The sequence below is a fragment of the Botryllus schlosseri genome, chromosome 5 (genome assembly GCF_051294905.1).
Source record: "Botryllus schlosseri isolate E-star chromosome 5, Bs_hap1, whole genome shotgun sequence".
Lineage (NCBI taxonomy): Eukaryota > Metazoa > Chordata > Ascidiacea > Stolidobranchia > Styelidae > Botryllus > Botryllus schlosseri.
Window position 1 is genome coordinate 20,004,902 of NC_137240.1, and position 15,452 is coordinate 20,020,353.

The 15,452-nt window shown below is 40.7% G+C and overlaps 2 protein-coding genes across 2 annotated transcripts in view; both read left to right on the plus strand.

Annotated features, from left to right (window-relative positions):
• LOC145439845 (microfibril-associated glycoprotein 4-like) overlaps nucleotides 1–15,452 on the plus strand; it is a 532,879-nt gene that overhangs the window by 33,745 nt on the left and 483,682 nt on the right. The gene's annotated exons all lie outside the window — the stretch shown is intronic.
• LOC145439945 (fibrinogen C domain-containing protein 1-like) overlaps nucleotides 1–15,452 on the plus strand; it is a 34,657-nt gene that overhangs the window by 17,950 nt on the left and 1,255 nt on the right. The window contains exons 2-6 of the mRNA XM_080317611.1: nucleotides 2,361–2,426; nucleotides 5,559–5,633; nucleotides 5,723–5,862; nucleotides 6,079–6,175; nucleotides 6,301–6,400. Coding sequence (XP_080173737.1) covers nucleotides 2,390–2,426; nucleotides 5,559–5,633; nucleotides 5,723–5,862; nucleotides 6,079–6,175; nucleotides 6,301–6,400 — 449 coding nt within the window. The 5' untranslated portion in view covers nucleotides 2,361–2,389. The remainder of the gene's footprint in view (nucleotides 1–2,360; nucleotides 2,427–5,558; nucleotides 5,634–5,722; nucleotides 5,863–6,078; nucleotides 6,176–6,300; nucleotides 6,401–15,452) is intronic.

The following is a 15,452-nucleotide window of genomic DNA, read 5'->3' on the forward strand; positions in this document are numbered from 1 at the left end:
ACCGTGATGCAGGAGTTATATGGCGAAACATGGCAATAATACCCACAAATGCGACGCAGACGTATTACAAAACTACTCTCTAATTTGTAAAACTTCCAGTGTAACAATTATAAGCAGTAATGCCACAAAATGTTAAGCTGAAGTACTGGTAGTCTAAAAACATATCAACTTGAGTAAGAAATAGTCAGAGGCAAATTCTACATTGGTACTATGAAAATGTAGAACCACTTGATTGCTGACTACTTTTTGATACATATTAGTGGCGACTTTGAAATTTCATTCCAGTTCACCGTTATACACGTATTTATTTTCATGTGGCAAACGATTTGGGGTTGAAGGAAAATACATATGATCATAACAGCGGTTGTTCCGTTTTTTTGCTGGAACCTCTTCGATGTAGCCTACCTAAGATTAATTTCATGTAGTTTATCATACCTATGGAATGTGTTACGTACAACTGGTTTTCATTGTCGAATATTATTTCATATTGCTTCAGTGCTCACGCGAAACGTCTCCGAGCTGGCGGACAATGTCGACCTACAGTCAAAAGATACTGAAACTATGCAGAAAGGTAAATGAAATGTCTTGTATAAATTTGAAGTGCACATCAAACGTCTAATGCCTAACTAGTTCGTTCTTCTGGATGCGAACCAGAGCACGATAATGATTAATATTGTAGGCCGAGCTCACATTGGGAGTCACTAGATAGTCACAAAAGGTAAGCCGAATATTCTGAGTAAACTATTCTATCAAAGAAAATATAATTAATGAAAAAAGCGGGGTGCATGCTCGTGCTCGTTTAATGCTGAATTAATTTTCTTCCTGCCAGCACCATGCAGACAATGATATGAAGCCTAAATGGGAAGAATTTCAATCAAAGATGTTAAATTAGCGGTAAAAATTGTATTGCATGAAAAGGTTCACAGCGCAGAACTTACCACGGTTCGTTTGTGAACGCGAAGCTTCAAATTTCCGAGGTTCGCACTCAGAACGTGAACGTGAGCCTCACGTACATACCATCCTTAACCCTAGATTAATTTTCTTCCTATACCTATGTCATAACAATGTTATATCTACCTGAACTCGAAATCGTCCTAGTCATCATGTATCTGACCACTTAACGCTGCCGACTATTCTTGATATGCGACAAACAATGTCCAGGGTTCTTTACGTGTTCTTAACCCGGCGTCCATGGTTCCCTTATTTGTCCGCGGACTAATTTTATGGGGTTTATGATGGGTCAATGTGTGAAACAACCACCGCAAAACTTCATTGTCCATTTTTATTTGTGCTATTATTTTGTCTTAGTGCTGTCCTTACATCACTAGCGAAAGCATTGGTCTTTTTTACGAATCAGGTAGTTTTGTTGGCAACAACTATTGCATTATTAGGCTAAGGTGAGAACTAAGCCATAATGATGGCATGTTTAAATATGATCAGCTATATACTCAAGTTTGACGGTTAAGAAAAATATAGCTTGTCTTAAATTGGTATGCAGAGGGAATATGTATTGTGCCAGTGCAATCCAGGGTATTTTTTATTTGACGGCCGAAGAAATGAACTTGTTAATAACAGTTCGCGTGTTCACTGTCTTGTGATTCATACGATTCAATATGCTTAATATCATGATTACTCCGTTGTTGCCGCGATGAGACGCAAGGTTTTATCAGTACGGGATATTGTGAAATTTGTTTTTGTTTTGATATTATTGGTGTTTCGATTGCATTGCTTATATTGTACCAGGCCGATAATATTACTTTTGATTCCGCATTTACCGACTTGTAGACCGGCTCACTTCTAGGCTTTTGTAAGACAGCGCTTACGCGATCCACCTAGCGAGGAGGAGCAATGGAGTTTAATTTATTACATGGCTTCAATGCGTAGCATTTTGCGCGAACATCTCGACAACGCGATACATTCAACGGAACATCTTACAGCGAATCAGTTGGAAACCACCACCCGGGAGAACTCATGTGGCCAGGAAGTCTCATATTATGACAGAATACCCCATTTGACACAATTTTTATAAAAAATCTCCCCGGCGCCGAGTTCGTCAACTTTATCACTCCTTGTTATCGTATACAGAGGCGACTATGATGAAGCGAATGCAGCGTTTCGAAATAAAACGATTGCATCACAACCATTTGATTGTTATTAGTTCTGAAGATAAGCGTGTCATTGTTTGAAATTGAATCCAATGAAGGTGGCGCTTGAAACGTTTTAGACCTGTGGAGGTATCATGGAGTCGATATTTCGAAAAATTCTCTATCTTCGTATTCCTTCTATTATTATTCATTGGAAGCCGTATTATTACTGCCGTCACAGCTGTGCCTCTGACCTCGTTAATTCGTACTTTTTAGAGTTGCAGAAAGAGATCGAAAGTGCAGTGATGACATCTGAGAAAAATAATCTGGATATTATTCAAGGTATTCCGGAGTAACTCGGTACCCCTTTCTAGAAAAATCCTGTTCAGCTTGTTTCGCCGCTCAAAGGAACATAAACAGAAATTGTGGCATGTCGACAGAGAAATAAATTTTTTATTTATTTCAAAATATAGATATATCCAAATGAAAACGAATTCACCGCAGTTAGAAACACGGCAGCCTATTATTTGTGCATAAATGAGACATTGCAAGATTTCTAATTTGCTTTGTATCCAAAGAACGCTGGGTTTCATTGTGCCAGTTGTAATGATAGTAATGTACCATTTATAGCTGTGGTGGTGAGCAATGAGAGTTGAGCAATACTTTTAGTCGGAATTAAGATGCTCACCTCAATTACAAGTAACATTCGCGATGCTGAAAATATGTTAAAACTACTCAACTGGAAATAGAAGAGGAGAGGTTTCAGAAGTACTTTTTGCTACTTTTAACTAACTTTGATTTGATCGAGGGGTCGAGAACGTTTAGCAGTAAATCGATGGTGGATACGATCGAAATTGCAATCTACACCCTCCCTACTAATACATGATGAGGTGACTTATGAATAGAGATCGACCGATTATTAATGGTTCACTAATAATATCGAGTCGATAGCTTTAAAAGAAATATCGGTATTGGCCATTAGAAGTAAAAAAGGTCGGCAATTTGTGTGACGTCACAACATGGTAATATGGGCTCAGAGAACTATGCGTACCAGACTGGAAATGTTGATAGTCTTCTTATACCTTACATCAGGGTTGTAAGTAAGTCTCAAGGCTCCGAGTCACAAGTCAATCTCACTTTTTTAATTTTGACTCGAGTCAAGTCGAGTCATTTTTAATTCACCACCGAGTCAAGTCCGAGTCCAAGTCATCGAGCAGAGTGTCGAATCCGAGTCATGTTATTATGACTTTAGTCCGAGTCCAAGTCATTGCATTGACTGTTCAGTTTCGGGTTAAAGTCTTGTTAAAACAACTTTGTATTACTCTGTTTGTTGATATCGAATGGTTCAAATTTATAATATACTAGTTTTCCTCGCTTTTAACAGTTTCTGGTCGCATCTTCGAGTACCAGTACCAAGACGAAATCCCAAGAGTGTGTTTACTTTACAATTCTTCGAAATTACAATGAAATATCGGTCTTGGCCGTCTGGGTCTCGAGTCATATGACTTGGTTCGAGTCATGCGCAATGACTCGAGTCCAGTGTTGGGATGACTCGAGTCGTGACTTGACTCGAGTCAGACTCTAGTCTTCTTTTTCGTATGACTTGACTTGACTTGAGTCACTTAGCTAAAATGACTTGACTTGACTAGACTCGGCGTATCAGAAATGTGGATTGACTCGTGACTCGGAGAAAAATTCACGAGTCAATTTCAAGTCATCAAGTAATCGGTGTCGATGAAAGTCACGGTATCTTGCATATGATCGGATTGTTCGCGAATCGCTGATGTGGTAATCGTGCGTTTTACTAAGCCTCCATTGTTCTATCACAAATGAATTGACCACAAACGAATTGATCGAAACTTACAGTAAACTAGTAGTGAAGTAATTTTATTGCAAAATATCTATTTCTGTTCTCTGTTCTTACCTTAATCAAATCTCTTGTTTTGTTGAAATTGAAGTCGATAGTGTATAATATACTCCTTAACCATTGGCGCAGACTCGAAATGTATCGGCGTTGCTGAAGAGATTCGGCGTCCTAAACATAGAAGATATGCGGAAACTAGAAATCGCCAAGTTTATGTATCAGTTCCACTGCGGTCGTTGCCCCGAATATTTTAATGACTTCTTTACCTTGGAATCAAAAGCGCACAAGTACAACACACGCGCGTCCACGTCGTCCAAACATCATATGATCGACCGAAAAGATCATCGCTCTATAAAATATGCCGGACCTGATGTGTGGAACAGTATCCCGCCGGTCATCCGTCAGTCGACGAGCATGTCCACATTCAAGTCGAAATACAAGCAATTACTATTAAATAAATACAGTCCATCCTCAAGAATACCGGACCACGACTGACCTATCGATCTCGCTTCCCATGACATGCCGCCCTATTCTTTTCGCTTTCTTTTTCTATATTGTCTTCTTTACTTTCATTCAGTGTGCATACCTCCTCTTTACATCGCCTAGGCCAAAGTGGGTGTCTGATTCCATAGACAAATCCAAGTCGCTTCGACATCTTCCTGTCTATTCATTGTATCGAATTTTTTGTGGTGTATTGAACTGATAAAATTGCTAATAAACCAATGATGATGATGATGATGATATCAATATGTATAAATGATATTGCATCTTATCAACTCGCTACTCTATTCTCAACGCTCTATTTTGGATGGTAACTATAAAATGAGGCCATACAGTTACTTATCCAGTTCAACAGTTCTACGTATATGTGAACAATACAGCGCCTTCTTGCGTGTATATTTAACTCTATATTTGTTCATCGATTCAGAATCAATGATCACCCAATTGTTATTTCAAACAGCTAGCAAAATGTAATGTCGTAATTATGCCTCATACTTCGAAAAAGCAACTTGACTTGAATTGTGACATGACTCGTGACTTGACTTGACTTGACTCGACTTGACTCGAGTCACCTCCAAAAATCGATTGACTTGACTTGACTCGAGTCAAAACGTGCAATGACTCGAAATGACTCGTGACTCGAAGGTAGTGACTTGGTCCCAACACTGCTCGAGTCCAAGTCAAATCAATGCACAGATTGACTCGAGTCGAGTCATTTCCATATTATGAGGAAATGACTCGAGTCTATTCGAGTCATCAGAATATCGTGACTCGAGTCTAGTCATTGCAACCCTGGTAGATCCACTTGGTTACTGACCATATCTGGATAAGGGTGACTTCGAAATCATAGCATTTTAATGGCCAAAAAATCTTATTCTATGATCGGTGTTCATCGTTATACACCTATTTATTACCATGTGGAGAATGATTCGGAGGTGGAGGGAAATACAAATGACAATACAGGCCTTCACTAAAACTGTTGTCCCATGCTCTTACTGGGAACGATTTCATGTATACACAAGATGTAAAGAACTTGGTGTCCCGATGCCTATATAATGTGTTACGTCACTCAGTGTTATTATCAATATTTATATTTCTTATTGCTCCAGCGCTCACGCGAAATCTCTCCGAGCTGACAGACGTTGTCGAGCGTCAGGCAAGAGATATTGGAATTCTGCAGATAGGTATATGAAATATTATATATTTTGAACTTGAAAATGCACATCAAAAGACTAATTCTTACCTCGTTCTTTTTTCTCTCGACAATGTTCAGAGCATGTAGTCGAATGCAGCAAAGTCGATCGACATGCCTTCAAATCTGGCAATGAACGTAGAGGGGTGTTTGAAATCTATGTGTCCAGACAAAAAGTCGACGTTTACTGTGATCCCAGTATAGAAGGCGGTGGATGGACTGTGAGTACAGATTGCTAGACAAAAACTCTAGTAAATTTACGAACTTCTTTTTCTAAATAGAATATATCATTACGGTAAGCCTCTATAAACAGCAATTTTCGTCGATTTAAATATATCTTGTTGATATGGTTGATCAGGAATGTCCAACGAAATCGAAGATAGTATAATCAAATCGCTGATGTTCATAATTCCAGACATGATCATTTAATTTCGTAGGTATTTCAGCGGCGCATGGACGGCAGTGTCGACTTTTTTCGAAATCATTCTGAATACGTCAACGGATTTGGGAGTCCTAGTGGAGAGCATTGGCTAGGTGAAGAAATTGATGTGTTTTTTGTGACCCATAATTCGGGATTCAAGTGCTGGGAACGAAGGAGGATTGTCAAACTCTCTGCTCCAATACGCCTATTTGGTCACATATTGATACCGCAATTTTAGGATTGGACCGTTTGTACAAGATACTACAAACATCCGAGACGTTCCAATTACGAATCGACATGGAGGATTGGGATGGAGTGAAGAAGTTTGCTGAATATTCGTAAGGGCAATACATTTACTGTATTATTCCAGGGCTGTGGAGTCGGAGTCTGTGGAGTTGGAGTCAATTTTCGCTTGATGGAGTCGGAGTTGGAGTCGTGGAAAAAAACTGACTGGAGCCGGTGTAGTCATATAAGTCTTGTTTTCAATGTTACCTAGTTCGATTCGTTCCTTACTGACGACTAAAATTGAAGTTATCAACATTCAAGTTGTCCGCGCAATGGTTCGTAAATCTCATCTTGCCCTTTGGTCGAAAAGGTTGGCCACCCCTGACATAGATAGAATTAGACATTATTTGCAAATTACGATTCAGATGCATGGAGGAAGAAAGAAGCAATATGCATAGTCGCGATGCAGTCACAAATTGATGCAATTTTTAGAATTATACCATGATATTGTGACAAGGCAAATATATCGCCTGGTTGTAAAATTGATGTAATCATAACCAAACGCTCCTTCCCACTTGACAAAATTAAAAATATTTCTAGTGTGGCATAACTGCTTTGGTCGAACAAATGATTAAGAGAGACTTCAAGTGCTAGTCCTTGATTACTTGACTATAAGTGCATGTAGACTAGACATGCTATTGACTACTTCCTAAATTTCGTTTATGACCAATGTCTATTTGCAGTGAGAGTGTGTGCGCTTGTAATCAGTACGATATGTAATGAGAAAATTAGTAAGATGCATCTCTGTAATAGTTGCTGACTCATACATGACAGAAACACTTCGATTGTTTTATCTACATTTTAATTATACAGGATGGGCTATAAGTCGTGTTTGAATGACACATACATATTAGGTTATCAGAGAGTCCATGTTATAAAAACTGATAAGATATGAAAAAGGGAAGGATATTTAGAAAGGCAATCTTTCCTGCATATGGAATGATTCGAGCTGTGGCACAATGAAACAATTTTGTATGCTATCGTTGAACATATGTTTGCATACGTTTAAAGGTTGAATGATAGTCATTTAACCGTCACTGTAGTATATAATTTTCGAAGTAAATTGGTAATACTCTTGGGGTCGGGGTCGGAGTCGGAGTCGGTAGGTTTGTAGACTCAAGAGTCGGAGTCGGTACATTGAAAGACTCAGGAGTCGGAGTCGGAGCCGGTTAATTGAAAATGTGTGGAGTCGGAGTTGGAGTCGGTGGTAAAATTTACCGACTCCACTGCCCTGGTTATTACACTCACTTGTTATCTCGGTTTACTTTTTCAATGTGGTCGTTTAAAAATTACTTGTGACAACTGCAGGGTTGATCATGATCACTGATCAGTAGCAAAGTATTTTTACTTTTTGGGAGTACTATAGGACAGTCGTCGGGAACCTATGGCTCGCGAGCCATATATGGCTCTTTTTGGCACAAGATATGGCTCTTTGCGAAATTTTTATTTTTGTGCTTCATCTATATTGCAGCAACTTGTTATTAAATCTTCAGCACGACCAGTATAATTATTCTTGTGGCAGTATATCAGGTCTTTGAGAGGTTAATACAGTGGCGTATTCGGGGTTAGGGGCTCGGACCCCCCTTTCAAAATCCTGAAATTTAAACAGAGGATACGTGGCAGCACCTGTATCACAACGCAGTTTTAAAATACACATTGCCTTCATGATCTACGGCGAGAAATGAACTTCCGTGGAAGTGACACTCTTAATTACAAATTCAAATTACAAACAGCACCATTGCTATCCACGTTCTTGATTGATAACGTAGCTTTGTAGTCGCTGTTAAAATGTAGGCGTGTGGCACTACGTTATGTTACCGCCGAATACTTTGAGAATTGAGAAGTCAAATCGGAATCAGTGTGGCAATTACATTCGATTAATACCAGTTATTATATATTTTATGATATTTACGATGAATTGCGCTATCACAGGTAAGGCATCGCCAGACTGTGCCTCACCTATGCCTCATCTCTCCATTCACAATTTGTTTTCGAACAATAAATATGCAAGTCGCGTCATTTTTGTAGTAAAAATGTTCACAATCTAGTAGACAGGTGGGGCACTGCGTCACCTGTCTCCCCTCACCCCACGTCGCTGACACATCACACATTACAGTGGGTATGTAAACTGCTGCATAGTGATGATGTTGGGCTTCACCTACGAATCAGGGGTCCTCGCATTTAGGATAAGCATCAAGACGAACATACGATTTCGTATGACTGAAGAAATTCTCAAGTTTTGTATGAATTTCAAATGGAAAATATAGGGTCAATATGGCTCTTCAGACGAAAAAGGTTCCCGACCACTGCTATAGGAGGTTGATGTATGTATGTATGTATAATTGGAAATGGTGCGTATAACTGCAAATGGTTTTTTGCACCATGCCATATCAAAATCAAAAGATCTATACTATAGCATATCTAGTGTCATATTTCTCTACCAGATAATATGACAAATTCAATTAATGGTGTACTGGTATAAGGGCTAGAAAGCAATAGTTCAATTTCCATTGGTACGTTGTGATACAGCGCATTGTCCCGCAAATGTTGTCGCTGTCGATCGTACTTTCTACATTCAAGTAGAAAGTGTGCTACCGTCTCGGGTACTTGGCAATCTTCACATAATCCATTTGGGTGACAATGCAATTTGCACAAGTGATAATTGAGTTTGCAATGTCCGGTCCTTAATCGGAATAGGACAGAGGAAGCTCTTCCCGTTGTTTCTTCGCTGGGATATACGTTTGGTACGATTCCGCATTGGGTGAGAAAATTCTTCTGTATTGCGATTCCTGATCCACTTGCCTGAATTCTTCTTTGAACAGGCTTCGGCATACTTCCGACACAATACTTTTATATTCCTTGGTGGACAGTTCAATTTGATCCTCACCGCCTCTATGCAGCGCGGCTGATTTAGCCAGCGCATCTGCGATTTCATTGCACCCCACTGAACAGTGGCCTGGAATCCACAGCATAGTGATGTTGAAGCCTCGGCGTTTCAAATCAGTACACTGGAGTATTATGTCTGCAACAATAATGTTATTTAATACGCGTGATCGGATAGCTTGTAGGGAACTCAGACTATCGGATAAGATAACTATATCATAGTTACTAGTGCCGTATCTTTTAATCCATTTGAGACTTTCCTGTATAGCTATGAGCTCTGTTGAAAATACTGATAAATGGTGGTTTAGTGATACATTTTTCGACACACCCTCGCCCCACACGTAGAAGGCGGCTCCACATCCAATCTCAGTTTTTGAACCATCATATATTTTGATACATTCTCTATAATAATCGTAAATGTATTGCTCACTTACCAATTTGATAACTGCTGGGGGTCGGTTTTTCGGAGCATCAACGATAAACTTACGTCTACGCGACAGTCTAGAATGTCTTCCCATGGTGGTATGGAGAAAGTGTCAGACTTGTATATAGATATATACCTCACGGCAGGTATGTTCGATACCATATTAAATGTTCTGAAGGAATGCGATGGGAAAATCTCATGCCATGATTGTTGTACGAGAGATCGACAGGGGTGATCATTGCCCGATAATATATTTCCTCGGAACTTCAAACAGGCCTGTAAATGACGTAAGTGAACTGGCAGCTCGTTACACGCGTGTTGCAAAGAGTAGGCCTATATCGGGGTACTACGCATACCTCCACAGCAAAGTCGGAGTGCTGCATTTTGAACAGCTTGCACTGATCTGATCACATATTTAGGGGCGAACATGTACGCCTCGAATCCATATTCAATTACCGATCTTATTAATGCTCTATATAGGGTCAGGAGACAGTCTTTGGACGCACCCCCAGATGTGCCACTAAGAAGGCGCAGTAGATTAAGACGCTTGGTGCAGATTTCAGTGACAATTCACGAATGTGCTCTGTAGCTTAATCTAGCATCAAACGTAACCCCAAGATATTTATACTCATTTTTTGTGTGAACCGCAGCATCATTAAAAACCAATTTCACTTCAGGTAATTTACGTCGTCTAGAAAATAGTACGGCCGCAGACTTGTCCATGTTAACTCTAAATCCCCATTTCTGACACCAGCGTGACAATTCGTGTAGCGATTGTTGCATTGTATCTATAAGACTATTGGCATCCGGACCTAACTCCCACATACATACGTCATCGGCGTAAAGATTCATATTTGATGTCACCACATCTGGCAGGTCATTTATCATCACCAGAAATAAGACTGGACTAAGAATGGAACCTTGAGGTATGCCATTTTCTAGCTGCTGGATATCTGACACGGAACTACCCAGGCGGACATGAAATGACCTTCCATTTATGAATGTGTTGATCCAGTGTAGCAAATTACCATTTATTCCCAATGAGTGAAGTTTATAGATTAGGCCATCGCGCCATACCATATCATACGCCTTCTCGAAATCGATGAACATAGCCAACGTCGATCTTCTGTTAGCCAAGGACTTATATATTTCATCGTGCAGTAGCAGGATGCAATCACTCGTGAAATGTTTCATCCTGAACCCACTTTGCGCTTGATGGATGAGGCCATTGGTCTCAAGGAACCATCGTAATCTATTCGCAATCATCTTCTCCATTACCTTACAGAAATGGCTCGTGAGCGATATAGGACGATAAGAGGACGCTTCTCCGATCGGTTTACCGTTTTTCTGTATTGGTACCACTATCGAGTGTTTCCACTCGTCAGGGCACCTTCCGTTTACCCACACATTATTTATCACTGCGAGGACGGTCTCTCTACTTTTGGCATTCATGTTAGTGAACATCTGATGGCATATCCTGTCTGCGCCGGGTGATGTCGATTTACGTTTTTCTATTACCGCCAGCAACTCGGTCATGTTGAACTCTGTATTGAAATCATGGTCCCAATCGTTTCGTGGTTGTTGTAGTATTGGTTGTATATGATCTATTGCGAAGGTAGTTCTGGTAGATCTAAATTCGTCGTCGAGGTTTTCATCACTACTTACATTGTAGAATTGCTTGGCCAACTCGTTTGCCTTGTCTATTTCATCGGTTACCACCCTGTCGCCCGCCTTTAAATGATGTATTTGGTTCCAAGACCGTGACCCAGACATGGATTTCACTACGCGCCACACTTTTGATATGTTAGAATTGCTATTTAATGAATCACAAAAGTCACGCCAATAAGACCGTTTTGCTTCCACGATTGCTTTTCTCGCTGCTGCTCGGCGTTTTTTGAAAATTATGACATCGCTCTCACGAAACGTTCGTTTCATTTTCTGAAATGCTGCTCGCTTGAGACGCACATATATGGCACATGTTTTGTTCCACCAGGGGACCGACAGCTTTCTGTTAATCGGTTTACTAGTAGGGATATTAGAATATGCAGCATCTAAGATAGCTTCGGTCGTCTTTTCCACCGCCAAATGGTGGGTTGGGTCAATTTTTTCCAGATTCCTTGAACAATCATGTTGGAAGTGTTCCCAATCGGCTCTTCTCAGCGACCATGAGCTACGGTGAGTTACGGTCGAGTGTTCATAATGTGATAGCTTTGTGAGTACAAGATAGTGGTCGCTCCCGAACAAGTGGTCCGTTACATCAGATTGCACGAGATGTGCAATATCGCTTGTTGCGTTCGTCAAGTCCAAAAGTGATCCTTGACCCATTGTTGGATGAGAAATTGATATACGCGTGGGCATGCTCGTATTTATGACTACCAGGTTTTTTGAATCAATCACATGGTAGAGGTGGCGTCCACAGGTGTTAATGCGTCTCGCTCCCCACAGCGGGTGATGAGCGTTCATATCGCCAATAATGTAGGCTTACCATACGTCCTCTTTTAAGAGGATTTGTCCTCTTTTTTGACTTTTTTGAAAGTGTCCTCGGAGGACGCCCTTTTGTCCTCTTTTTTGAGATTTTGTCCTCTTTTTTGAAAATTTAGGTCAGAATTAGAGGAAATTGCGAGTGATATGCCGCAAATTAGCGCAGAAGTGAAGCTCCGGCGGGTATTTCGGAGGGAAAAGTGGTGATTTCAGCTCTGAGCGAAAAGAAGACCTGGCAACGTGGAGTGATAAACGTGTTTTTGAGCTCTGAGCGGAAGTGATGACCTTTTTTTTTTTTTTTTTTTTTTTTTAGTCAACCGATCATGAAGCGGGTGAAATTTACCTGATTTTGAGAGTTCTTCTCCAGTTTTGCTTGTCTGAAATTTCTGAAAAAGTGTCCTCTTTTTTCATTTCCGAAATATGGTAAGCCTACAATAATGATGCTGCGCGAATCAAGTACATAAAGCAGCTTTCCATGTGAGAGCGTGATATGCGTCTGTTTGGAGGGATGTATAAATTCATAATTTTGATTCCTCCGATCTGTACAATTTGAGATTCAATCGGCGACACATCGTCCGTGGGTATCTCCATATATGGTAATTGACGTTTTATAAATAAACAATCACCGCCCCCATGGATGTCCCGGTCTTTTCTGATCAGCACATAGCCGTGAATCGTAGGGTTGTATCTAGGAACGAGATGAGTTTCCTGAATGGCCATCACGTCTGGTTTCGTTACTTGATCCCGTAGAAAAACTTTCAATTCGTCCAACTTTCTGTAAATACCTCTACAATTCCACTGAATAAATGATAATGGCATCTTGATTAGCCTACTTGTCTCCCGTCTCCATATGTTGGCTATGTTCACCTGAAGGATCCTTTGGAGCCCCTTTTTTGCCCTTTTCACGATTGCGTAGTTTCTTATTGCCGTTTGTTGACAAACTTGTACCTGGTACCTGACTTTCTTCAGCAGGTGTATCAACGGATAAATCTAATACAGTATCTTGTTCAGTTTCTCTTGGTATAGCGGGAATAATTATACCGAGATTGTTTCCCGCGGATTCCTCAACAATGGATTCAATGCATAACTCCTTTTCAGCCTCGAGGGCGAATAATGTATTTTTTATTACTTCGGCAATGAAAGTGAAAAAGGCTTTGGTCGGGATTGTAATATGACTTCCATCAGTTGTAGCGTGTGTATTTGGTGCACATTGTTCTGCCGAAATTTCCGTTTGGGGTATAGTTCTGTGGATCGCCTCCATGCCGTACCAGTGGTGGGAGGTCGTACTTGATCTTCTTGTGTTGTGACTTGTTGCTGCATACCACTGTATCCCTGATTCTCTCTCTGACGCATTTGACGAGCTGTCCAATAATCGACTTTGGAATTTGCCATAATGGACTGGATCTTACTCTCCTCCTTATATCTAGGACATCCTGCGTAACCCGCAGAGTGCGCTAGTTTCCAGTTGACACAAAAGGGGGTCTGGCTATCACAGTTTTCATAAGCGTGGTCTTTGCCACATTTCGTGCACCTCTTCCTTCCACGGCAATATTTCGCTTAATGCCCGAATCTATTACATTGAAAGCAGCGTGTCGGCGATGGATTATAGATCCTTGTTCTAAACTGCAGAAATACGATTCTAACTACTGTCGGTAGGATAGTAGAAGCAAAGCAAAGCAGTACTGATGTACTCATTTTGATTCCAGTCTTCGTGCGATAGGTGAGTCTACGAACGTAGCTAACATGTTGATGGGCAAGGGATTGCTTAATTTCCTCGTCAGTAAGATCATGAGGCACATCCGAAATAACGCCGCGTACCTCGCTAGGCTTTGTTTTGAATAGCTCTGCGCGAACCTCGATCGGGTTTTCTTTAGATCAGTGCAACTGAGTAACTTTCCCACTTGGGCGTGGTTGGCGCATTGAATACACAAGTCACCTGATGGTAACACTCTGAGGTCAGTATATGCCCCCCCCCTAACACTCTGTACAACGTTTTATTGATAACAAATGGGTTGTACTGCCGAATCTTCCGATTAACACCTTTAACTACCACGGAATGCGCCAATTCTGAATTTGACGCAGATGAGGCCCCTTTTGACGCAGGTCCTTCAAGCTCAGTATCAGAGGAGCGCTTTTGCTGCCCGCCTAATCCCCACATATTTAATACACGAGCTTATAAACCAGTAAACGGTAAATATATGATGTAAGTATGGTAAGAAGCAGTGTTGGGATGACTCGAGTCATGACTTGACTCGAGTCAGACTCGAGTCACCTTTTTAGCATGACTTGACTTGACTCGAGTCACTTTGCTGAAATGACTTGACTTGACTTGGCTCGGCGTATCAGAAATGTGGATTGACTCGTGACTCGGACCAAAATTCACGAGTCAATTTCAAGTCATCAAGTAATCGGTGTGGATAAAAATGACTGTATCTTGCATATATTCGGATTGTTCGTTAAACGCTGGTGTAACCCGTGAGAGCGAATAATCATTCAAATATTGTGCGTTTCACTGAGTCTCGATTGTTCTCTCACAAATAAATTGACCGTAAACGAAGTGATCGAAGCTTACAGCTTACGTTGTCGCAACTCGAGTAGTAAAGTAATAAAATAGCGAAATGTCTATTTCTGTTCTCTGTTGTTACCTTAGCCAAACCTCTTGTCTTATTGAAATGGAATATAGTTCTCAACCATTGGCGCAGGCTCGAATTGTATCATCAATTGGTAAATGGGTAACGTGTTGCATCTTATCAATTCGTTTTTCTATTCTCTATTTTGGCTGGTAACTTTAAACTGAGGCTATGCAAATACGAGGTTCAACAGTTCTACGTATTATATGTGAGAGATACAGCGTCTTCTTGCGAATATATTCAACTCTATATTCGTTCATCGGTTCGGAATTAATGACCACTCAATCTGTATTTCAGACATCTAGCAAATTGCAATGACGTAATCATGCCTCATACTTCGAAAAGGCAACTTGACTTGAAATGTGACTTGACTCGTGACTTGACTTGACTTGACTCGACTTGACTCGAGTCACCTCCAAAAATCGGGGGACTTGACTTGACTCGAGTCACCTTTGAAAATCGATTGACTTGACTTGACTCGAGTCAAAATGTGCAATGACTCGAAATGACTCGTGACTCGAAGGTAGTGACTTGATCCCAACACTGGTAAGAAGTCACAATAACACCTTCTGTCCGGCGAGTAGCTCGACCGCTAACAGCTGCTATCTGTCTTGATTGGTACGTCCTACCTCGACGACGTCCTGCACGCGAATCATAGGAGGTTGATCGTACTGGCACTACTGACTC